Here is a 25,554-nt window from a genome sequence, read left to right as displayed (position 1 = left end):
GCTTAAGACGTAATTGAAAGACACCACAATCTTACATCACTGGCTAATTAAGCCTAACAAGATTACAATGCTAAATTAGAGGTACTGGAGACTGTTGGGAACTTGATATGTGTTTTTTTTTTTAAGTGAGGCCAAAAAGGGAAGATTCATGTCTGCTTGTTCAAGTAAAGTTACACAGCATCTCCGAAAGTGAAAATAAATATGAAAATCCCATCCCTCAATTACAGCCTGACAGAAGAAAGTGATCCTATCAGTCACTAATAAGGTCAGAGCCAACCTTTGTTAGGTACGGAGCATTAGGGCATTATTAATTCAAAGAAAGAGGGTGATCAAAGAAAGGTTATATTTAGAGGTCCTGACAGTAATATTAATGTCTAGCAACATCCTAATGACTACATAAAAGGCACTACCAAACATGAAAGAGGTAAAATTCTATCAAAGACTTGCCTGTCATAAATCTGATGCTGCACTTCAGTGAAAATGAAAAAAAGGAATGGACATTTTGACAACGATATAGAAAATATTTAAATCACCATCTAGTTTCCAAACACGAAAATGCAGTACCTTCTTCTTCTCCTTTTGCAAACATTCAAAATAGCACACAAATCCAACTGGCTGAAATAGGGAAAAATGATAGAACCTAGATGGAGAGGTTCAAATATGCATCACATGCACGTGGGTTATAATGTTTTGCCCCAAACCAGTTGTTTAAATGATATAATAATGATAGGAGGCAGTGTGGTCCACTGATTAGTCCAGGACTTGTAATGAGAAGGTCACCAGTTCAAATCCAACCTCTGCTGCTGACTGACTCACTCATTGTGTGAGCCTAAGCAAGTTACTCAACCTCCTGCAGATGAAATGATAAATCAGTGTCCTATTTTAAGTGACTCTGCATATTATGCACAGTTCACAGCCTTCCTCTGTAAAGCATTTTGTGATGGTGGTCCACTATGAGAGGTGCTATATAAAGATGTTATTATTATATTTTAAAGGAATTTCTTGCAGTTTTGATATAAATATAAATGTAGCACTGAACATTTACATAGCAATTTAGAACATCCAAATTCTGTGTATCATACAGCCAGGTCATGGCACTGCTGCTGTGGGGAGTGGAAACTTGTATCATGCAAGCTGATGAACCTTTGATGAGTTCCTGCATCATGCACGCTGATGAACCTCTGATGAATTCCTGCATCATGCACGCTGATGATCCTCCGATGGATTCCTGCATCATGCACACTGATGAGCCTCTGATGAATTCCTGCATCATGCACGCTGATGAACCTCTGATGAATTCCTGCATCATGCACGCTGATGCTGATGAATTCCTGCATCATGCACGCTGATGAATTCCTGCATCATCTGATGAACTCCTGCATCATGCACGCTGATGAACCTCTGATGAATTCCTGCATCATGCACGCTGATGAACCTCTGATGAATTCCTGCATCATGCACACTGATGAACCTCTGATGAATTCCTGCATCATGCACGCTGATGAACCTCTGATGAATTCCTGCATCATGCACGCTGATGAACCTCTAATGAATTCCTGCATCATGCACGCTGATGAACCTCTGATGAATTCCTGCATCATGCACGCTGATGAACCTCTGATGAATTCCTGCATCATGCACGCTGATGAACCTCTAATGAATTCCTGCATCATGCACGCTGATGAACCTCTAATGAATTCCTGCATCATGCACGCTGATGAACCTCTAATGAATTCCTGCTCATAAAGGCTTGACGGAAGTGTAAAGTGACTGTTTATTATTGTTCAGAGAAACCGTGGCCTCAGAAGGTCTTTATAAAGATAACTTATCTTCAATAGATCTTGTTTCGTTTACTGTATGGCATTGTTTGATTAAGATTGTGGCTACAGTCCATCCTCTGAGTACAAGCACAGACTTACCTGATGACTCATCAAAGTGTGTCCAGTTTATTCACTAAAACCATTTGTCCTTCAGTGAAACATTGAAAATAAACAGCTTCCAAGATACGTACTGTCAAGCTTCAGTATAGTCCTGCTAGTTATCATAGCTAATGAATCAGTTTACTGCTTTATATATTATTAACCACCTCCATTAAATACAATACATATACTGTATTCTGAATAGGATCTGCCTGAAAATGTAATATAAACAATCATGCATCACATCATCATTGGGAGCTAAATTCAGAAAAAAAGATAAATAGTTATATAATCAGTAATGCCCATGACATCATAAAGTCCCATAATGTCTCCGGGCCAGTACATTACTCAAGGATTTGAAAGGAGGTATGCTGTTTATTAAACACAGATTGCAATGCTGCAATCACTGTGCTGTTTGTGAAAAGAACTGCTGAGAAACAAGTCACCAGAGAGAAAGTGGAATAGTATGGACATTATTGAAAACACTCGCACACACACACACCTTTTTTTCACAAGGTATCCACAGCATAGTTGTGGGTTTGCAGTTCACTGTTTGGCACCTACTGTACAACTCATTACTTCAAAGGTTACAAGAACACATTGCCTGACAGTTCTTGCGTTTCATTTGCAATGGACTGAATCCCTGAAATATTGGATAAACACGTTGCTAGTACCAGCATTTGAAACAACAGTAGTAGTTTTGCTCTATTTCTCTATAGCCTAAAATTAATGTAGCCTCCGACCACTAGAGGGGGAGTCAAAAACATTTGGTGTGAAGTTCTGGTTTGTTGTTGCTGCTTGCAGCTTTCCTTGATTGTGGGGTTTGATATTTGCTTGCTGGTTAGGTTTGATATTTTATTACGGATGATGTATTATTAGTTAAATTCGGTCAGTGTGAAGTTGCGTGAATAAATAGTTCAAATTCATTTGCAAAAAAAAAAAAAATGCATTTCGTACAAAAAGTTCAATTTCACCGGCGTAACGCTGTTGACATGTGCTCAACACTGAAGTACTAGCAATGCCTTCATTAGAACGAGCTGCAGTATAGTTTGTTATTTATTTGCTTGTTCTTGTAGATCCCTGTGTAAGTGGGGTCACCGCTTTATTGAGTCATGTCCGTGCCGGCTATTCAGAGCAGTAGTGTTTTGTTCCGAAGGATTTTGTCCCAGTTCCCACAGGACATCAGCCTGGCTTTTACATATGGCTCAGGGGTGTTCAGGCAAACTGGGACCACCCAAGGTCAAATGGGGGTAAGAGAGAAATAACAGCTCAAAGTATTTAGTATTTTGTTGGCTTCCTTTTTTCACAGTTGTATTAACATGTTTTCATATATATATATATATATATATATATATATATATATATATATATATATGCTTTAGAAGATAATTCTACACAACGTGACGACTTTTTCATTTGTCTATGTCATTGTCTTTGGTAAGAAAAAACACATACCACTAACGGTAATTCTTGTGTTTTTATTTCAATCATTTTTTCAATCACCTTTGATTGTGTTGCGTTTACACAACATCAGATCCATTAATTTCAACTGCATGGATGGAAATAAGACTCCTGTTGCATTGCAGTTTCACCCATTCCAGGTTTTACTACCATTTTGATTAGCCACAGTTCTGTAAGTTGGGTATGTTTTATTAAACGCATAGTAAAACCAGGGGTGGGTCAAACTGTTGTGCAATGGGAGTCTTATTTCCATCCCTGAACAATGTGATGAAAGACACAGTTAAATTAATATTGATGCAAAGTGAAGTAATTTTAATCAAAACCTGAACCCAAACATTTGTTCCACCGAATACACAATTCTTATATCTCCAGTCCCTCTGTCTTGTCATGTATTTCAATCCTCCCCCAGAACAACATGATAGACTTTGTGATTGCTGTCGATGATCCACCAACCTGGCATACTATGAACCTGATGCAGAACCGGAAGCATTATTCCTTCCTGCGCTTCCTGGGCCCCAAACAAGTCAGCAACGTGCAGATGAATTATGGAGCAGGAGTCTATTACAATACATTGGTGCCATGTGATGGCAGGGTAAGAGAAACAGGGTGTGGAGCCCCAGGACAAAGAAAAACAATGTAAAACATAAACAACAGCCCATCAACCCCTTAATGTATTATAGCCAATGCAGCAGCAGATTCTATACCTGTAATATAGCTAGAAAAGTATCTATCTACCTATATAGAGAGAGAAAAAAAGGTGTCTGTTTTTATAATGTTATATTTGCTTATTTACAGGTGATTAAGTATGGTGTTATCAGCACTGATACATTAATCGAAGACTTGCTTCACTGGAACACATTGTATGTGTCTGGGAGGCTCCACAAACCAGTAAGAACAATGTACATTCATTCTTATGGTAGGCTGAGCTGCAGAGAATGTAAATTAAGTTAGTTGTTAACTAATGTTTTTTTTTTGTCTCTGTACAGTTTACAAATTCAAATCAAAAGCATATTATTTTACCAATGTACTATACTGAGGGTTTTCTAAAACCAAAGCTTGTTTTTCCAAGGCAGTGGAAGTAAACCCAAAGCACAATACCACAGCAGGTGTTTAGAGAGTAGGGACATCTGAATAAAATTAGAGGAACCACTGCCATGTGATTCTTCAGTGATCTAAGGTTCAAGAATGTATTCAAAAACCTTGCTCATTTAAATGGTGCATGTATGACTTTCAGAGCTTTTCAGAAGGATAGCTTGCATCATACCATGTGAGCATGCTGTTTCAGCTCATACTAAAATAATTCAAAGCAGTAAACTCAGTAGTCTGCTTTTTATTTAAAAGTTGTCTGCAGTACTGAGGTTTTTTTTCCTTAAGAAATTATGCTGGGTGTAATCACCACTAGAGGACAGTGCTAATTTACTTGTCAAATAATTGTGGAAACAGTATTTGTTTTTGTTTTTTTTATGAATAGGAACATGGAACATCTGCTCATACATTTTTATGTGTCAGACTGTACTGTGTACTGCTACCACACATCTAGAAACAGGGCGAATGATTTTCTATATTGCACTTACAAAGCTTGTCTGTGTAGGTTAAAATCCTGGTGCAGAATGAGAATGGAAAGCTGCAGGCTGCACTGATTAGCAACCTTAAGAGTGCAGTCACTGCAGCTTTCCTCATGCTTCCAGAGAGCTTCTCAGAAGAGGATCTGTTTGTCCAGATTGCTGGACTCTCGTACGCAGGTCAGTTTCAGGTTGTAGCTCTCATTGTTTATTTGTGCATGCATTTAGTTGAGGGATTATCTGCATGTAAATTGATCTGTATTATTTTATCGGCATTATCGCTGGCCCGCGCTGTTAAATGTGATTTTGTGGTTCCAGGGGATTTTAGGATGGTAATAGGGGAAGACAAATCCAAGGTGCTGAACATTGTCAAGGCCAACCTGCCTCACTTTCAGAAGCTGTACAGCAGCTTTCTTCAGGATTGTCCACAGGTGGTTTACAAGCAGCATCAGGGAAAATTGGAGGTGGGATTTGTGCTTCTCGCCATCTTAATCTGCTGCATGTTTTTATTTATATCCATCCATCCTTCTTTCTATCGTGTCCTACTTGGCTTGAATGTTAGTTTCTACAGATATTATAACTAAGGACTGGAGCATGCAAGATCACTGCACAGTATGTAAGATATGCCACTGTCTAGCTGTGGAGGTTTATATGTAGTACAAAGTAAAAGACTAATAAAAATGACATATGTGTTACCATATTTTAATCTGTCACTTGTTCCAACCAGTGTCACCCTCTGGTAAATTGATGTCAATTATTGTACATATTTAGAGTGGTATTTGTTTTCTCTGGTAATGTCTGCAGATTGATAAAAGCCCAGAGGGTCAGTTTGTTCAACTGATGGGTCTGCCCAGGACTCTCCAGCAGCAGATCACCCGACTTGTGGACCCCCCAGGAAAGAACAGAGATGTAGAAGAGATGTTGCTGCAGGTGGCCCAGGACCCAGACTGTGGATTAGTAGTACAGCAAGGTACTGTAGGCTTGAACCAGGTGCTTCCATACCATACTGTGGTACTGGGGAAAAACACATAGATGAGCAATGCAGTCCATCAGCAAACAGTAATACAATAGGGCATGTTTACACTAAACAAGTCACTGGGGGGTGAGGGGGGAACCCTCTTGGTTCTTTGTTAGACTGTTAAATTATAATTGCTTATTGTTTGGCTCATCTCCTGTTTTGTTGAGCCAATTCAGAATATCTTGGGCAAAAACAGACAGTGTATATAGAACATTGAAAGTGGTTATCAAAGACTGCATTTAATTGATATCATGAAGTCCACAGCTATGGTCTGGGTTGATTTATATATATATATATATATATATATATATATATATATATATATATATATATATATATATATATATATGTGTGTGTGTGTGTAATGTTTGGTCCTGCTTGGTATAAACAGGAATACACTAAGATATAAGTTGTACATCATGTTTTGTTAAACACCTGTTTTCTATTGTTCTGTACAGTGTATAATAACAAATTAGTAAATAGCAACAATGCTTTCATTTCATAAGTATGGCCAATGATTAAGTTAGTGCTTCAAGTCAATATGTCCGTCTTTTTTTAAAGGTATATCTGCAATAGTGAAATCTTCAAGTATAACCCAGAGTGCGAAAGGAATTCTAACTGCTGGTAAGAGGAACTGCGTCTTATATGTACATGAATACCACATAGCAGGTATCTGCCTAGTTTCCAGTGTAATATAAAAAAAAAATATTATAAAGAAATATAATATAGGGTGCTGTGGAATGGTTCAAGCTGTTTTTCACCCTACTCAAGGTCAGAGTGGCCGGATATTTTCAATACCTCTGTGTACCATTCAGTATATGTACATTTAGTTTCAAGATTAAAACAGTGTTCATATGATCCCTGAATGTTTCCTCATGTTAGAGAAGCTAATGTTACAGCTAGTGTTAATAATAGATTTGTCTATGGAATAACTTCTTATGTTATTTTGTCATAACTGTTGTAGTTTATTGAAACCTGAAGGTTAAATGATACTTCTGTTCCTCGTGTATCCAGGCCTGTTGAAAACTGTGTCATATAGCGTGAAGAAACTCCTGAAAATGTGGAAAGGGTCGAGAAGGAAGTCCCACTGATCTATCTCTTTGCACACTGTACACTGTATTCTACTGTATGTATTATTAAAGTCACCTATTTTGATAGTATGTGCCTGTGTGTTCGTGTGGACATGTTTCTTGCTGATTGAAAGGTATCACTTGAATTTGAAGTTTTTATTTCTCTCTGAAATTGAAGGCCAATTGATATTTGAAGCGGTTTTAAGCAGCGACTGTGATTTAAAAAAAAAAAAGGAGGTTGGATATGAGAGATCTAGTCATTTATTGAGAGAATTTAACAGACAAGTACATACAGTACAAACAGTGTGCTCCTCAACCCGTGTCATGACTGGTCGTCCTGCAGAGATGATGCAACCACTTAAAACATCAAATAAAATTCCTCTTCCATGGCTGCTCTGAAAACCTCAAGATCAGGAAATGCTTTCGTCCATGACGGGTACACTGATAAGTTGAATTGCTCAGAAGGACACTTCAAATATTTCTCGTCCTAGTGTTTGAGATGGATTGAATCTGTGTGCCTTCCTTCCTCTTCTAATGCAGCTGCTGCACCAGCAAACAGAAAATGCGGAAAACCTTGAAGACAACCCTGAATCCTAAATGCACAGTTATTTCTGCTCGTTGGACTGCAGCTCCTGTAGTGTATCCTGGCTTGGTAACTGAACCCTGAAAGGTTACCACATACCATTAACAGGCAAAATAGTAACTATCAGAATAATGACTGGTTCAATTTAACATGAAGCTCAATGAAAGCAAGATTACTAAAAACTTTACGGTATATGTCTGAAATGTATTCAGTGGCTGGATTTCCTGCTACTCTGTACCGTAGTGTTTGAAATCCAGGACACTCCATTGACGAGACGATCGTTTATAGTCTAAATGCATAAGAGCATTGAAGCAGTGAGAGGCATTTCTGCTTTGGTGATCTTTAACAGTCCCTTAGGAAGTAAGCAGCATGAAAAAAAAACAAACAAACCAAAAAAACTCTGTTCCCATCCATGGAAAATGGAATTGAAAACTGAAATATTTCAACTCATTAACCTTGGATTGGTTGCTGTGTAATAGTCACCTGTGTTCAAGGGTTTAGTGGGATTACTGAGTTTGAGATTAATAGGAGTTTATGGTAAGCCTGATATATTTACAATACTGTGGAGCAAATGATGATCTGCTTGTATTGAAAGCTTACAAGTGTAACTGCATTTTAGATTACATTAGGCCTGCACCACTGTTTCAGCCCACTGACCGGGATAAGGTTTTTTGTGCCAAGTTCCATTAATATAGTGCATTTTTATTTTCAATTCTCAATCACAAAATTACATAAATGGTCTGGCTGCAGTGATTTTTACAGCCTGTGGTCAGAAGCCTATTGCATGCTGTTTATTCCTTTGTTTAAGGTTTTTTTCACAACAGCATATGAAAATGGTCATGTTTGGGTTGACTTGATTACCTTTGCCAAATGAGTATACTACGCCACATTTTTTTCTTTTATTCTTTAGGAATGTCAGTGTTTAATAGTTTTGCGACAAAGGCCATCGTCAAAATGTTTTTCTACTTGTATGATGTTTGATTGCCTGAAATCCCACTCTCTACTAATGGTTGATTTGAAACATTTTGTACTACAGTACAAAGACAGTCCAATGGCCTGAGTCTGTTTTTCTTTCTTTCTTTCTCTCTCGATTGTCTTTCACTGTTCGCACTGTATTTTTCTTGTATGTCTGCAGTATGTTGCACATGAAGGAGTGATTTTTGTGGCGTGCAAGTAGTCTTTCGGTCATGTCATCCCTCGGGAGGTTTTAAGAAACACAATTTAACGGTGCTCAGTGTATTTCTACCACTAAAAGCTAACATAGTCTAGGCAATAAATTTTACTACACAGACCTGTGAAACCTGAGTTGGAAACCACATTTCAAGCGATTCTCGCAATCTTATATAAAAATCTTAGTGGAAAGCACAATATTTTGTTTATTACTGTAAAATTGTTATTATGAGATTCATATTTATTGTTAGACATGAAGACAAGGAAAGATCATAAAACGCATATGTCTTTATTGATTACATCAAAAGTACCGTAGAAGAAAATACAAAAAAGGTAATACAGATGTACCATAAAATGGTAATAGGAAAAACATAAAACAAAGAGTAACAAGGCATTTTTAAAATGGCACAGGTTACAATCAGTACTCCAAACAAATTTCAAATCTGAAACAGATTCGCAAGAGTTTATGCTGTAAAATACAGGATGCAAAATACAGACTCGCCTGCCTTTCGGCCTACTCTACACAGTCTTTAAAAAAAAAAAAAAAAAAAAAAAAAAAAAAAGTGCAGTGAAACAGGTTTAACTTGTTTACATTTCACTTTGATATGTCAATATTCAGCAGTTTGTGGTCTCCACAGTCAAAGCAAGGTTGTGGAAGGTGTGTATTATTATTTTTATTCTATTTTTGTTAACCAAGGAAGTGTTTTGTGTATGATGCTACCAGTTTCTTTAGTCTGTGTAATAATGTAAATAAAGTTTATTGTAAAATAAAGACAACAGTGGTCCCATTAGGGGTAGGGTCATTGGAAGGTTTTGTTAAATTCTGTTTCATTTATTTTTAAATCACTCTCAATCTCTGTGTTGCTTCAGTCCTGTCGCAGAGCAGAGAGTACCCTCTTTCCCAGGTGTTCACAAACCGTTTTATTTATTTTACATGTGACTCACCTTTAGAGCTCCATTATGGTATAGTGGACCCTTAATATTACACAAGTTAAAACATTAACACATAAAGCCTAACAGCTCACTTGTTTGCGAACCACTGCCCTAACCTACTTAGCCTCCAAATCAAAATACCAACCAAGCTCTACTCTGATTCGTAATACCTTTAACTGGCCATTTGGCATTCTGCAGTTAATGAAAGTTACAGACTACAGAAAAAGTCAATATGACTTTACATGCTGTGTCATTGCTGGTGATGGTGCGGGCATCGTTCAGCTGGTATTAATGTACATGCATTCTTTGAGGTTAAATTTCTGCTCAGGTTAGTGTTGCATCAACACATTGTTCGCTCAATGTTATTAGATAGCAGAGGCCACCAAAATCCTTTGTCCTTTAATATCTAACTGCATTGTACTGAACAACAGGAATGTAATAACAGACAGGAAAGTTCAAGCAGGTGGTGAGTACTGGTAAATAAAACTGCAGCAGGACCAGCCAGGAGGGCTGGCAGCTGGCATGTTCAAGTTCTGGTCAAACAAAGACTTCAAATCTAAAGTAACTTTTCATGCAAGATTCCTCTTACTTCCTGCAAGCTTAGCCCTGATCGAGTTGTATTATGTTTGTGTGCGGGGGTGTCTGCATAGTCCTTAAAAGGGTTTGACGAATGAGAAGGAACTTTTTTCATTCACTTCGTTAACTGAATTCAACAAGTATGTAAAGTCCATTAGTGCTTTCACTATAAAATTATGTTTATCAATAAGGCTTTATGAACAGGGCTCAGCTATTGCAGTGTTCATTTTCATCAGCATGTTCTTTAACAGCAGTCTAGATCAGTTTATTGAATATCAAGCTTTATTCATTAAAAAAAGAAATTTCTATGAGCTAAGCGTTATGAACAGGACCACCTTTTACTTACTGTTGGTCTTAATAAATGTGCATTTAACATCAGCAAATATGAAATGATGTGCCCTGTTTACACAACTCTACAGATTGTTGGAATTGTATTTATTTATTTTTAATCTGGTTTGTATTAATTAAAGCTGATTATGAAATCTGTTTTCAACTCAACACATTTTTTGAAAAAATGTTTAATTAAGGGTAATGTCTATAAAAAGTCCTTAAATTAATCTCGGGTAAAACCATTGCTCAAAATAGAAAGAAAGTTACAAGGAGAAAACACATTAAACATCACTGGTTAGATTTATCCAATAAGAAGATAACCTGAAGGATGACCAGATGTAGCAAACACTACACAAATGTGCAACTTTTATTATTTGTTCATTTAATTCTACGTTGTTTTTCCACCAAATGATTCGTTTTGCACAGGAATGTTTAAGATATTTTAATAGAAGTGGCACGTGGTGAGCGGCTTGTCTGAGTGAAGGTAAACCCAGAGGATACAGGTGCTTTACACATTTATCTATGCTTCCTGTTCCTGCAGTGCTTGTAAAAAATCAGTTTCACTGGAGCTCATGTTTCATTGCCCGTTTGGTTGTAAAGTGAAAGCTGAGCAATTTGGGACATGCTCGAGGTCACTGGAATAGAGTTACCTTCTACTTTAAACAAACAACAACAAACCAAAAAAAAACTAAACAAAAAAGCTGAATGAAGGACCGTTTTCCTGTAGTAACTGGGCACTAACACAATCATCTAAAGCATCTTCTAATAAGAAAGTCATGCAACCCAACCTGACTGTTAGCACCACACACAACATTTTAGAAAAAAGAAAGCTTCATCCATCTTTTTAGTGTGTGTTGAAAAACTATTTTTTGCTTAATGCGATTACCTGGCGTTAGCCTGAAGGACTTCACTTTTTGATCTAAAACATTAATCACAATTGGTTATTAATTGCTTAACTATGGAACATTAATAATTTTTTAAAATTGATTAACTTGTAATACTTTTAACAATGAATATACATATATATATATATATATATATATATATATATATATATATATATATATATATATATATACACACATATATATATACATATATATAACACACACACATATCTATATATATATATTATATATATTTATATATATATATATATATAATAATTTGTTATTGTATACACTTGACGATTGATGATACATGATGTAAATATGAATAAACCTACCACCAAATTTAGTGATCATGTGTGGCTGCTTAACCATGGGGTTTACAGATGGTTAAAACCAATTTCTCTACCTGTAGTAACTGGGAACTAAAGGCAATCACAGCAGCCACCTAACACAGCTGTGAAAGAAAACGACCCTGCCTCACTGTTAGCACCTCAAACAACATTTTAGAAAAATAAATAAATTAATAAATAAAAATATTTATCAATAGCAGAAGCTCTTGAAATTGGGTCTGCTTCACCTTGAAGGGTTCAGTTGCTGACATGAGAATTCAGACGTGTACAATTAACTCACAGCAGTGTTTTTCTTTTTTTTTTTTGCTATTTTGCCTCGAAGGGACAGAACACTTAACTTTCTCTAGTGTAGGATTTGCTCCCTGCCCACAGGTTGTTGCTGAAAGGTAGTATTGTGTGCTCAAGTAAAGACTTGCGGTTACGCCCTCTGCCAGTGCACCTAAGAAGAGTTCATAGGGGCAGTTTCTCAAAATGGGAACTGCTTACAGGGGACTAACTTACAAACATACAACAAGCTCAGCTAAAGTGCATATTCAGACCTTGCTGCTGCTGCCCTGCAGGTGTGTGTGTCTCATATTACTTGTGCTGGCCCCTAAAGTTGTCACTTGTCCCTGTTTTCCCTGGATCTTCCTGGTTTTGAGGAAGATGTCCCACTTTTATGCCAAATAGTATCTTGGGAAGAAAACTGTCTCATTTGTAGGCCTGTGCTTGCGAATTCAGTTGTGCATGTCTAATTTATTTTTTCCGCCAATGGTGTTCCCCAAACGTATACAGTACATCTTTAATTCTTGTATGACAATCTGTTGCCGAGTATGTCAACCTTCACAAATCTAAACTTTAGGTCTAATACAAAATCCGCCTGCTTCACCCTGAGGCTGTGGGGGTGCATGGAGCTATTCTTCGTGGACTGAGGAATACTGCTGCTACCCTCTCCTGTTCACCCTTCCCCCTATACCCTCCCCTCCTCTCCTCCTCTCCTCCTCTCTCCCCTTCACCCCCACCCCATTCCTGTTTCTTACCAGCACCACACCCACTGAGCAAGTGATTAGCAACCCAGGATCTTAACCACTAGAGGTATTGCTTCACAATAATGCTAAATATGTACTGACGGTTCTTTAGTTTCCAATGAAGTATTTGGATATGTCTGGTAAGTCAAAACACACGATACACCCTTTCTCTACAAATACTTAGAACTATATAAAGCAATGCACACATTATATTTCTTTCAATATTTATGTTATAACTATAACAGTAATAATAATTAATAACAAGCCCTAAAATTATATATATATATATATATATATATATATATATATATATATATATATATATATATATATATATATATATATAACCAAGCAATAATTGCAGGTACAAATACAAAAACATACCATATATATTTTTTTCAAACTTTTAATGACTACTGTTTAAGTTGCCTTTTCATGGGCTTCCACATGGTCCTCCACCTGTCCTTGAGTAAATAAAAAAAGATGTGCTTCTACTGTGATAATGGCAGTGTGCTAATTCATGTGTGTGCTGTGCTGCTTGTCTTAGGACGCTGTCCTCAAATCCTGGTGAGTCGTTCCTTTATTTTCAAAGAATGTGTTAATTCCTTATAAAGACAATGATAGAACGTGGTTTTCCGTGGAAGTGATGTGGTACAGTGGGTGAATTCACTAGTATGCTGTGCTGTTCACCTTAGGATGCTTGGTTAAAATCTTATTTCTTCCTTTATTTTCAAATAATGTGTTAATTTCCTATATAGTTAATGATACAGGAGTGTTTACCTTGGTAATAAAGTGGCTCAGTGGGCTAATTTACTAGTTTGTTGCACTGTTTTTCTTGTGGTACTGAGTTCAAACCTAGGTGAGATCCTTTCTTTTTCTAATAATTGGATAATTCCCTATATAGACAATGATAAAGGAGACTTTGCTATGAAAGGGAGATGGCACAGTGAAAGAGTGTGATATCTTATTCTGCCAAGTTCAAATTCAGTTGATTTTCTTTTTTCAGACTTAAGTTAGTTGTCCTTGTAGTCAATGAAAAAACTAACTCTTCCACCGAAGTAAGATGGTGTAGTGAGCTAATTCATTACCATGCTCTGTTGTTCTTTTCAGGGGGAATGGGTTTGAGTCCAGGAGAGTTCCTTCCTTTATTTTCCCAACTATTGGTTAAAGTCCCTATATATGCAATGAAAAAGCAGGCTATTTCCCTGAAGTGAGATGGCACAGTGGATTAATTTGCCAGTATACTGTGCTGTTGTTCTTGGAAGACTGTGTTCAAATCCAAGTGTCTTTCCTTTATTTTAAATTAATTGGATCTTCTCCTATATAGACAATAATTCACTTGTGTACTATGCTCTTGTCCTCTGAGTACGGAGTTCAAATCATTGATTCCTTCCTTCTTTCAAAGACTTTCTTTCATTAATGTTAAAGTCAATGAAAAAGCAGATTCTCCCATGGAAGTGAGATGGCCTGCTGAGCTAATTTGATAGCATGCGGCGTTATTCTTTTTCAGGTAACGGGTTCGAATCCAGGCAAGTTCCTTCCTTTAGTTTCTAATAATTGGTTAAGTCTCTATATATTCAATGAAAAAGAAGGTTCTTCCACTCAAGTGAGATGGTACAGTGGACTAATTCACTAGTATTCCTTGCCTTTCTTCTTGAGGCACTGGTTTTGAATCTAGCTGCTTCCTTCATTTATTTTCAAAAAATTGGTTAATTGACCTTATATTCAGTGTGAAAGAAAGCTTTCCTGTGGGAGCTGGTGGTGCAGTGGGCTAAGCCCATGGCCTTCACTCCCTGAAGACAGCAGTTCAAATCCAGCTCTGGGTAAGTTCCTGAGGTGAGTAATGATTGTTGGTTGTAAGTAATGATGTTGGTTGTGTTTCCACAGGTGGAGGTAGGAGAGAATAGAAAGGGGGGGGTCTGGCCCCCCCACCTGTGAGCAGAGTGTCAGGCTGGGGTGTTGCTTCCTGAGTGAAGAGAAATGTGGGTTAGTTACTTGGATATCTGCAAGTCTTTTCTTTCAAAGATTCTTCAATGTGTATTTTTTAATACATAGTCTTAATCCACACATATAAGTTACTTGTAGTAGGGTTGAAGCAAAAAATAAATCAACCCACATTTCTCTTCATTCAGGTAACAACACCCCAACCTGACACTCTCCTCCCAGGTGGGGGGGCCAGACCCCCCCCTTTCTCTCCTCTCCTGCCTCCACCACTGCTGCTGCTTCCTCCTCCGCTGTGGAAACACAACCAACAATCATTACTATCCTCAGGAACTTACCCAGAGCTGGATTTGAACTGCCATCTTCAAGAGAGAAGGCCATGGGCTTAGCCCACTGCACCACCAGCTCCCACAGAAAAACTCTCTTTCACACTGAATATAAGGTCAATTAACCAATTTTCTGAAAATAAACAGGAATTGACTAGATTTGAACCCAGTGGCCCAAGGAAAACAACACACCCTACAGGTGAATTAGTCCAGTGTGCCATCTCACTTGAGGGAACAGTTTGCTTTCTCATTGACTATATAGGGACTTAACCAAGTTTTTGAAACTAAAGGAAGGAACTCTCCTGGATTCGAACCCATTACCTCAAAAAGAGCACTATAGCATGCAGGTGAATTAGCTCACTACACCATTTCACTTCCATGGAAGAACTTGTTTTTTCATTGACTTTAAGGTTCATGAACAAAGTCTTTGAAACTGGATTTTAACCGTATTCAGAGGATAACAGCATAGTACACAAGGGAATTATTGTCTATATAGGAAAAGATCCAATTAATTTAAAATAAAGAAAAGACACTTGGATTTGAACACAGTCTTCCAAGAACAACAGCACAGTATACTGGCAAATTAATCCACTGTACCATCTCACTTTGGTGAAATGGCTTGCATTTTCATTGCATATATAGGGACTTTAACCAATAGTTGGAAAATAAAGGAAGGAACTCTCCTGGACTAGAACCCATTCCCCCCAAAATGGGCAACAGAGCATGGTAATGAATTAGCTCACTACACCATCTCACTTCAGTAAAAGACTAAGCTTTTTCATTGACTACAAGGACAACTAACTTAAGACTGAAAAAGGAAAATTAAAATGAACTGCAAAGAACAACATAGCATACCAGTTCACTGTGCCATCTCCCTTTCATAGCAAAGTCTCCTTTGTCATTGTCTATATAGGAAATTATCCCCATTATTACAAAATAAACAAACGATCTCACCTAGCTTTGAAACCAGTACCATAAGAACAACAATACAACATACTCATGAAGTAGCCCATTGCGCCATCTCACACCCAGGTCGGAACTTGTTTTTTCATTGACAAGTTAAATAAACAGTCTTTGAACAAAGGAAGGAAGCAGCAGGATTTGCAAAATCAGGCACGCCAGCCCGCTACAGATCATCTTTATGAAAGACAATCACAGCGAGGAGCATCTTTGTGAATTATGAAGGAACACAGGTGAGAAACATAAAAGGCACAGACACACTTTTTTTGAATGACAAATTGTGACTGTGAAAAAGTTGTTAACTGTAGGTGTGCAGAATAGTTATTAGTCCAGGGTACTACATGGTGCTATGAAAAAAGTGTCTAAGTTGTGAAACTTTACTTAAACCAGAACCCATTTTTTTATTAATATATGCCATTAATTAACTCTAATATTGATCAGGTTAATTCCTCCTAGTTTTTTTACTTTACTTTTGCTTACAGGAAATTGTGAGCTGGTTCAATGCAATCCAAGCAGCGTGTTGCTCATACCTGAAAACAGCTCTCCCCACTGCCAGCCACTCCAATGTAAACGCACCTTGTGGAGGCACCACTTGAGTTCTGGCTTTACAGTATCTTCACCTGCATTTACATGGTAGTGAGTGACACCAGCTGTACAGTCTGTCCATTGAACTGGTTTGTAGGAAATCATGTGTAAGCGCATAGCATTTTAAGTTAACGGAACTGTAGGTAATAAACAGAAAGCTGTGTTTGCACTCATATAGAAACAGCGCAGTGTGCTGGGGTTCAGCAGGTATAAAAGTCTGAGTGACTCTGAAGTTCCTTCTTTAGTTATCTGGTCCTATACTGCATGGTTCTTATCCACTTTCAGTGTGCACAAAACTCAAAACGCTGGGCAGTTCCAATAGGTAAATATAATTGCAATGTGGTGAGAATTTCCTATTCCACAACTGCTTTAAAGGTTTGAGGTGTCATGCTAAAAACAAACTTGTGAACACCTTGGACCACCAATTGTTAGTCACGCCAAGTCTGTGAGAAGCATAGACCAACTCAGGGAAGCTCTGTACAATACTCATGTGAGGCTCAAGATGTTATCAGCAGCAATTAGAGACTCAAAAACCAGACCCCCCCCCCAAAAAAAAAGACCAAGACCGAGAAAACTCCCTACAACCAACAAAGCATTTCGGGCTCCTTTTATATATGTGGCCACTCCCTAATTAGAAGCGATTACCTAAATGGGGAATGGCCACACCTGTGATTGCTGGCTGGGAAAGATTTAACCCCATCCCTGCCAACCTTACATTTCCCCACACATATACTGGGGCAGGGCTACTGCCCTGCCACAGCCTGTTATACAATAAAACTGCATAACATGTGCAATAAAAACACATTTCATGAGTACAAATTTTTAATGAAGCCAACTGATTCTGGCCATTAAAATGTAATAACAAAACCCAACATGTGGCATTAAAATACTGTTTAAAAATCAATATCTGACAAAACAGTAGCTTAAGTCTCAATTTACCTGATACCCCTCTCATACAAGTTCAGTTCATCTTGTAGGCCAAGGATAGCTTTCAGGGCAAAAACACACTTTATCTTTTTATAAACAAATGACATTGTACAGAAACAGTAAATCACTTACTAGGTTATTAGACAATGAACCAACATATCTCACTACTCACAAATTACTCTAGACGTTTAAAACATTTTTTTTTAAGTTTGATAACTTGAAATAACATACATAAACAGCTTCCACACACAGGAGGGTTAATCACATGACTATTACACTAATACGTATTGTCATGGAAACGTGTCATCATGTGACAAGAAGTTATGGGGCAGTCTCTCAACTAACCCCTGTCTCCTCGAGTTTAAACTCCTGGCTTGCTATGCTTTTATCAAACACTTTTTAAAGAAATGTTATGTAGCATCAACACCACCAGAGGGCAGCCATTCACTTTTTTTTCCTAGTTTACACGACGACCTGAATTTGCTGATAGTCCTTCGGGATTCATCCACTGGAAATACAGTATGGGCTAGTTCAGACACACCTTTGTGCAGCTCCTGGTATCGTATGCGAGTCTGCCAGCAATGAAAATGCCCAACCTTGCTTAGCTTAAAAGAGAAAGGAAGGCTTTCAGCTGTGGGGGCACGAAGCCACTTTCTCGGGGACTGGCTTACTTGAAACCTGGTTCCAGGCGACCGAGATGCAACTTTGCTGTACAAACCCGAAGTCTCCCCGTGTTGTGCCAACTCTCTTATATTGTCAACACGCTGCTGCTAAGGATGTGATGTAACATGTTCAATTAACATAATGTATGCTGATCTCACTTCAGAGTGTTTAGCCAATGAGGATGGTTCACTTTCACCACCTGCTAGGAAGAGAATTCCATCATTCCGCACATTCTTCACAGAGCCGGTTGACGCAGTGCGAGTTTCAATTCAATGCAAGCGCTCTCTTTTGTCATTGTGTTAGCTCTGGGATAATCATTCAACACCTGCGCCTTCCGTGACTTAAAAGTGAAAGGGAGTTGTGTTTTCCTCTTAATAATATTAATAACCGTAGAACATCTTCAGCGTTTCAAACTTCCAAGACACCACAGTGGCGCTACAAGGTGGTATGTATTTACACAGCGATTGCAACGAGCTGGCTAAAGATACTTACTTTTACGTGATGAAAGAGCAAATCGATTTTTGGAAACTTAGATCCAGCAGATTGCTATACTAGATTTCAACATCTGAGAACCTGTGCATAATAATAATAATAATAATAATAATAATAATAATAATAATAATAATAGTTTAGCTGAGCGACTTCTCTGTTAGTACATTCTACGTGTGATAATTTTTGGTTGCAATGTTAACATTTATGACACTGTGTTGTGCTTATGGTAATGTAAGTTAAAGGAAAACAAATTAGGCGTTGTAGTGGAGAGCTCGCTATTTATGATGTGTTGTAGGGAAAAAAAAACTGTCGGAAACTGCGGGAAACGTTTGGAGCATGTGCTGCGGTTATTAGTGCGCTTACCGTATTGCCGCTGTGGTTTCATTTCTTCAGTGCATAAAGTTTCTCCTGTTCATACTAAAATGTTTCTTAAAGTATTTACAGCACTATGTTACTTCAAGTGAACTATGTGATAGGGTTGTTTGGAGACTTGACTATATACAAACTTCACTGTTTGTTGGCGTCGTTCGGCAGCTGCACGGCATATTCGTAGACGTGATGTTTATACTGTGCAAGCTACTGCTACTTACTGTATAGGGTGCTGACTAAATCCATTGAGAATACATGCAGCATGTGTACTGTGTTAGGTGCCAAAACCTGGCCAAGTATTCCTGAAAGTGTTTACAGAAACTTTGTTAATGGTTTACGGGACTCAACTTTTTAGTTTTTTTTTTATTTTATTTTTATTTTATTTTTTTTTCTAATGCTTGGCAGTGCTTGAACTGCTAAATGCTTGGCGTTCTTGCTCAGGTGAAAATTAATTTGAAAATCCTGCTAAAGGCAGCATTAGGACGGACGTAATTCACGTTTTACATCTGGACGCAGGCATTCAAGCTTCTGCTTCGTTAGCGGCACGAACAATTCAAACAACACAGCGGTATCTCCAACCAGCAGAGCAATGCTGTAGTAATTTTTCCGCATTTATGAGAAATGGCATCATTGGAATGCGCTGTGAGAAGTGCAGAGGGGTTACAGTAGCGCAATCTGCATCTCAGTATGCTCCTGAACTTCATCGTGCAAGCATTCGCTGGCGATTATAATGATTTTAAAAGAGAAAGCAATAAACCTTTAGCTACTTTATTTTATTTTGTATCCATACGCTATGTTGTGGCAGAGTTTTATTTTTATCTGCACTGGTACAATGTAAACCAAATGTTTAACAATGAAACATAAATATTATGCAGCACATTTTAAATACATTTTAGTATTGATGTGCATCACACTAAGATTTGCTTTGACAACACACTTGTGTTTGTTGTGCATTGCAAGTATTCTCAAACAAAATAAAGACTCGTTTACCATCAGTTGCAGAAGATCGCTGTGCAATCGTTTGCCGTTTGTTTTTACAGTACACAGTCGATTACTGGGCTACAGCATTATTATCTCAATCCCACATGGTTCTGTTTACTGTCAACGTTTTGAATACCATGTATAGTTTCCTAGTTAAAATGAAACCAGCGACAGTTTGGAGTACAATTAACAGCATTTCATAATGTTTTTTGTCTTCCTTTTTTTCTATCATTTACTTATTCATAGGGTCTTGCCAAGAATGGAGACTCCTTTGGATGTTTTGTCAAGAGCAGCATCTTTAGTACACGCTGGTGAGAAACGTAAGTTTGGGCCCTTGTAAGAGCTGGCATTTTTCACTCTTGGACAGCTGGTTTGTATTTATGTAGTTTGAGGGTGGCTTTCAATAGAAGCACACTGCAGGGGTGGGGATAAGATTTGTTGCACAGCAGTTTCACCTGCTCCAGGTTTTAATACAAGCTTGATTTGCCACAGTGTACAGGTAACAAGCTCAGATGTGTCTTGTTGAACTCCCAGTATAACCAGGAATGGATTTAACTGCTATGCAGTGGGATCATATTTCCATCCCAGCAGTTCATTAGTTTAGGACTGAGTGGCGTGAAATCGATGTTATCTTTGTATTTCCTTTTGGGCACTGTATTGCAGTATTTTATGATCACACTTTTAATCTGTGAATTTGATTCCATTATGTGGCTGTAGAGAACATTGTATTTAGATAAAAGCCATCAAAAAATAAATTTGCAGGAGGGAGATTTCAGAAGTGAACTTCAACTTGTTAGAGTTTAAAATAGTGAAGTATTGGTATACTTTTGACTTTATATATTTTAAAAGCATGATCTTATACAGACTCCCAAATTATATATATATATATATATATATATATATATATATATATATATATATATATATATATATATATATATATATATATATATATATATATATATGTATATATATATATATATATATATATGTATATATATATATATATATATATATATACATATAGATATGATATCTAATATATATATATATATATATAATATATATATCTGGATTGATAGATGTTGTTGGATTAGGACTACATTGAAGAAGTCCTCTGCCCATAGTTGTTTTGGTTGATGCATAATGATCTTAATGTATGGCAAGAGGAGATTATCTGCATGTTCACATGATTCAACATTGGTAAGGAAAAATATATCAGTGGCACAAAAGATGACCCTAAAACCATAGAAATAAGTTGCATGGTGCATTTTACTTGGTACAAGGAAAAAATAATCAAAGCAGTGCATTTAAAGGTGAGACACTGCCTTGCAGGGAGATCACTTCAATATTTTGCTTGAGGGCCATAAAGCAATTAACGTAGTTGCGTTAATTTTGACACATCAAACTTTTTAAGTCACAAGAAACACGTTTGAATATGGAATATATGAGTAAACTATTACTAGTGGGCGTTTAGCGAGGGAAGCCAATCAGTGACTCTAAAATAGTTTTGACCTGTCAATACAAGTAAATGATACTCTATACCACTATATATGCCTACTCATTTCTTTCAATACTGTAGAGAACAATGCTTACTGCTTCACTTTTAGAGCGATCATCAAAGTTATAATGAAGTAAGACAATAAGAAAATTGCAGAAAATGAAGGTTTTCAGAGTATCATCATTTGCCCATATTGCTGTTTTTTGTGTTGCTACTAGAATTGATGCCCCAATGTTGTGGCTGGCTAAGCTTTTTTGTACAAATACAAGGCAATACATCTGTTCCCATAAAAGTAAACCAGCATTACTACCAGAGATGCATTGTGTAGGTGTTTGTCTTTACAAGAAGAAATAGAATTGTTAAAGAATGCAGATGGCAGAACACAGGTCCCCAATTATGTGTTCTTGGTCATGGTGGGGTCTGGTATGGCAGGGATTAGCAGAAGACTTTGGACACATTATTTTAATGTAGGTTTGTCTTTTGCTGTATGTTACTGCTTCTTTAACTAAGGCAGATCTGCTGCTGTCATGACAGTGTTTGACCTTTTGAATTGAAAGCCTTTCTTCTGGTATTTTGTGTACTTTGGTATTTCAGTGTTATTGTCAATACTACCTCAAGGCTGTTGTTTGTAGCATACATAAAAGTAAAGTATTGTTTTCATCTAGGAAGCATTTGATAAATGGGTGCTATCCAACACGGTTCTGTCAGTGATGTTTTGTGTATGTTGCATGCTGGCTCACTATTATTGTCAAGCCTTTGTGTTTATGTTTCCCACACAATGGAGTGGCCCTGAAGCACAGGTATGAGTCAGGTTGTAGCTGCACCTATGTCAACACGCATGAACTGTATTGTTTTGTTTTTTATACCTGCAGCTCTTTATTCGTTACTTTGACAAGCATCAGCATTGCCTTAGTGACAGACGTAAACCTTCTGCTGGCTAATGATTAGACAGGTTTTTCCTCATACCGCATGTCTTTCATATGCAAATGAATCTCCTGAATTGCATTTGCAAAGCAAATAGTACTTCAAAAGCAGACTTAGAAAAAATGCATGGGACCTCATGTGAATAATTCCTGCTGCAAAATTGGAATTTACTGTTGTACTAAAGCAGCAATCCACTTGTCTTGCAAAATGCAAGGGCAAAAGTAAATTTTATGAACGGAACAAACCCTGTATTAAAACTTGCAAGAAACATGAGTTATATGCAAGCATTGTAAGTTAGGGATTATTATAGCGAGTCATGGTTAACCATTTCTGTGTCGCTCCCCGATGTAGGAAGATGCCACTCTCATGAGCTCCCTGAGTGATGTAGTGATAATCAGGTTTTAACAGCAGAGACCTTGTATACATTTGAGAAATGGAAAAAAAAAAGTTTTGCATTGTCTAGAATTTTAGGATTGAAACAATTAAAAAAAAAAACTATATGTCTTTATTTAACGCCATGTAATCAAAGAAACTACAAGATGATATCGCAAAATTCTACCGGAAGCCAGTATTTCATGTGAGATTACGAAATGTCACATTTTTTCAATTGTCACTTTAAGTATATAGTAAAACTACAAAACAGTATGTAATTCAATATGTTAAATGTAACATTATTCAGCAGGCTTCATTTAACTTTATGAATCAAAATGTATTAATTCTATAGGGTGGTGCAAAAACGTTTGGCCAAAACTGTATGTAAACGAACAAACAAACTGTAAACTGGTCAACAAAGTCTGCTTCCTGACTCGCATTCAGCAGCTAAACTTTAGAATACTGTGGGAAACAAACTCCAGAGTATGATGTTTTAGTGTAAAAATACTTTTTTTTTTTTAACAAGAAAAGCTGACTGCAGGTTCCATGTCATTGTAATGTGCGAGTGTGTGGAAGCGTCAGGGAGGACAGTGAACACAAAACTGGCACGTGCTATTGCGTTTGCTTATCAGTTACTTTTCAAGGTCTTCTGTCCTGCCCTGGAAAGCGGGAGATGATGTCACTGCCAGCCAATGAGCAGCATGGTCCTGGAGAGGCACTCGATACAGCTCTCTGCAGTGGGAGAGCATGGCTGTAGATCCGGAAGGTCTCTGCTTTCTATATAAATAAATAAATAAATAAAAAGGTTGTGAAGTGGAATGCTCTTGCTGTTACATAGCAGGAAGGAGGGGGCTCTTAAGTGTTTTGTTTTGAGTACTTCATCAGAATTCAAAAGAAGCCCAAAGTGCACTGCTCCCAAAAGGCTTTAAAAACAAAAAATGCGAAGGAGGGGGGGAGCACATTTGCTGTCTTTTAAATTGTATACTTGTCTTTTTAAGTAACAAGACAATGGAGGCAATAATTATTCAGTTGAACAAAATAAATGCATATTTGTGTCTTTCATACAATTTATTTAACACTCCTGAAGGTAACGTCAGCATCCTAATTGTGAATCCTCTTTGATTATGAACCATGTGGTAGCTGATAATAAAACACAGTACATTGTGAGAATAAATTCGAAAATGAAGTTTTCGGGTTTTATTTCTGATCACGTTTAAAACTAATTGTGGGCCTATTCTATTTCCGAATTAAACTCAGAAAAAGCGGTTCACTGCAAAACAGTGTCACTTGTTTTTAATTTTCATATACCGATCTGTTTTGCTTATGTTTTATTTTAACAGACATGGCAAATGATGTTAATTGCTCAAAGCTGATCCTATTCGTTAGCTTAATTAGACCTTTAATTATTTTAAGCTTTTAAATAGTTGGAGATTTCAAGTTAACAATACAATTGTAAAAGTAACTTGTGGGTCCCCAGGACCGGGACCAGGATTAGGAAACCCTGTAGTTTATCATTGTGCTTTTGTTTTTTTCACTCACTTAACAGTTTAACTGATTTTCTTTTCAGCATAAAACACCCATTATGGAGTGTACAATGATAGCAAGTACATCATTTAAACAACTAATTAACATTTAAAAGGGGTAGTAGAAATTTGGAAAATAAAAACTGAAGAGTTCAAGCCCTACATATGTTTAACCAACATGAACATTATAAAAAAAAAAAAAAAAAAAAGGCAACGAATGAACATTTTAAATCATGAAAATGTGTTCTGACTAGCCAGCAAGAATCAGTTTCCTGGTATAGCCAAGTGAGGTCATGTTGCTGTTCTGCTACAGGCTGGAACTGTTGGCAACACCTATATTTAAAGTATAATGCAGGGATAAATGATGAAACCTGAAATCCCTCAATCACTGACTCCACCTAGTTTTCCTGCATCAGTAATTTAATAACTGCAAACTAACATCAGATAACTTTCTTCACCTTCTGTTCAATAGCAGGACATCCAGATCTTTTTTTTTTTGTTTTTTGTATGTGCAACTCTATGCTCGCCTGTGGTACACCATTTTATCCAGACTGTTTACGTTTATGTATTTAAAAAAAAAAAAAATATATATATATAATATATATATATATATATATATATATATATATATATATATATATATATTATAAAAACTTCAAACCGTTTAATGACACTTGAATTGAATTAAAGGCAAAAATGTATCCTTGGAGAGATTTGCTGTAATTTGCTCCTCTCTTTAAATCCATTTCTTCAGGTGTGTAAATGAATACTATCTGCTTCTTGCACAGTGGTGCTCTCTGTCGTCTAACAGTGCACTGCACAGGTTGTATTTTCTAGTTCCTCTCAGTGTAGTCTATTAAGGGAAATGTTCCTTTAGCATGTGGTGGTTGTTATGCACAGCCTGTCAGCTCCTGTCCATCGAGCTGTGCTGCATTAACTTGCACTGGCAGGAATCAGAGTCATGCCTGCATTTTCTCTGATGGTTACAGTATCTTCAACAAGCAGGCATATTTGCAGTAATAATGGACAGCAATCAAGCCTGATAAAGCAAAGTTGGCCCAGTGATTTGTCTTATTTGGATTTTTCCTGGAAATATCCTTGCAATGCCAGACTAACTTCAA

The 25,554-nt window shown here is 37.2% G+C and overlaps 2 protein-coding genes across 2 annotated transcripts in view; both read left to right on the top strand.

Annotated features, from left to right (window-relative positions):
* Nucleotides 1–2,733: 2,733 nt before the first annotated feature.
* tamm41 (TAM41 mitochondrial translocator assembly and maintenance homolog) lies at nt 2,734–7,399 on the top strand. Its single transcript, XM_041272979.1, has 8 exons — nt 2,734–3,169; nt 3,790–3,972; nt 4,176–4,268; nt 4,972–5,122; nt 5,261–5,406; nt 5,747–5,912; nt 6,522–6,584; nt 6,975–7,399. Exons 1-8 carry the CDS (start codon nt 3,032–3,034, stop codon nt 7,049–7,051), a joined length of 1,017 nt encoding a protein of 338 aa, XP_041128913.1. The 5' UTR covers nt 2,734–3,031; the 3' UTR covers nt 7,052–7,399.
* An 11,118-nt stretch (nt 7,400–18,517) lies between these two features.
* LOC121329015 (transcription cofactor vestigial-like protein 4) overlaps nt 18,518–25,554 on the top strand; it is a 40,974-nt gene continuing 33,937 nt past the window's right edge. Inside the window, exons 1-2 of the mRNA XM_041274202.1 lie at nt 18,518–18,716; nt 20,360–20,433. Coding sequence (XP_041130136.1) covers nt 20,373–20,433 — 61 coding nt within the window. The 5' untranslated portion in view covers nt 18,518–18,716; nt 20,360–20,372. The remainder of the gene's footprint in view (nt 18,717–20,359; nt 20,434–25,554) is intronic.

This window comes from Polyodon spathula, chromosome 16, assembly GCF_017654505.1.
Source record: "Polyodon spathula isolate WHYD16114869_AA chromosome 16, ASM1765450v1, whole genome shotgun sequence".
NCBI lineage: Eukaryota > Metazoa > Chordata > Actinopteri > Acipenseriformes > Polyodontidae > Polyodon > Polyodon spathula.
The sequence above is the reverse complement of the archived record's forward strand: the minus strand, read 5'-3'. Positions and strand labels throughout refer to the sequence as shown.

Coding starts and splice junctions, on each gene's coding strand:
- tamm41 (XM_041272979.1), top strand. CDS start 3,032: ATGTCCGTGCCGGCTATTCAGAGCAGTAGTGTTTTGTTCCGAAGGATT. Junction 3,170..3,789: donor CCACCCAAGGTCAAATGGGG/GTAAGAGAGAAA, acceptor ATCCTCCCCCAG/AACAACATGATAGACTTTGT. Junction 5,913..6,521: donor TGGATTAGTAGTACAGCAAG/GTACTGTAGGCT, acceptor CTTTTTTTAAAG/GTATATCTGCAATAGTGAAA.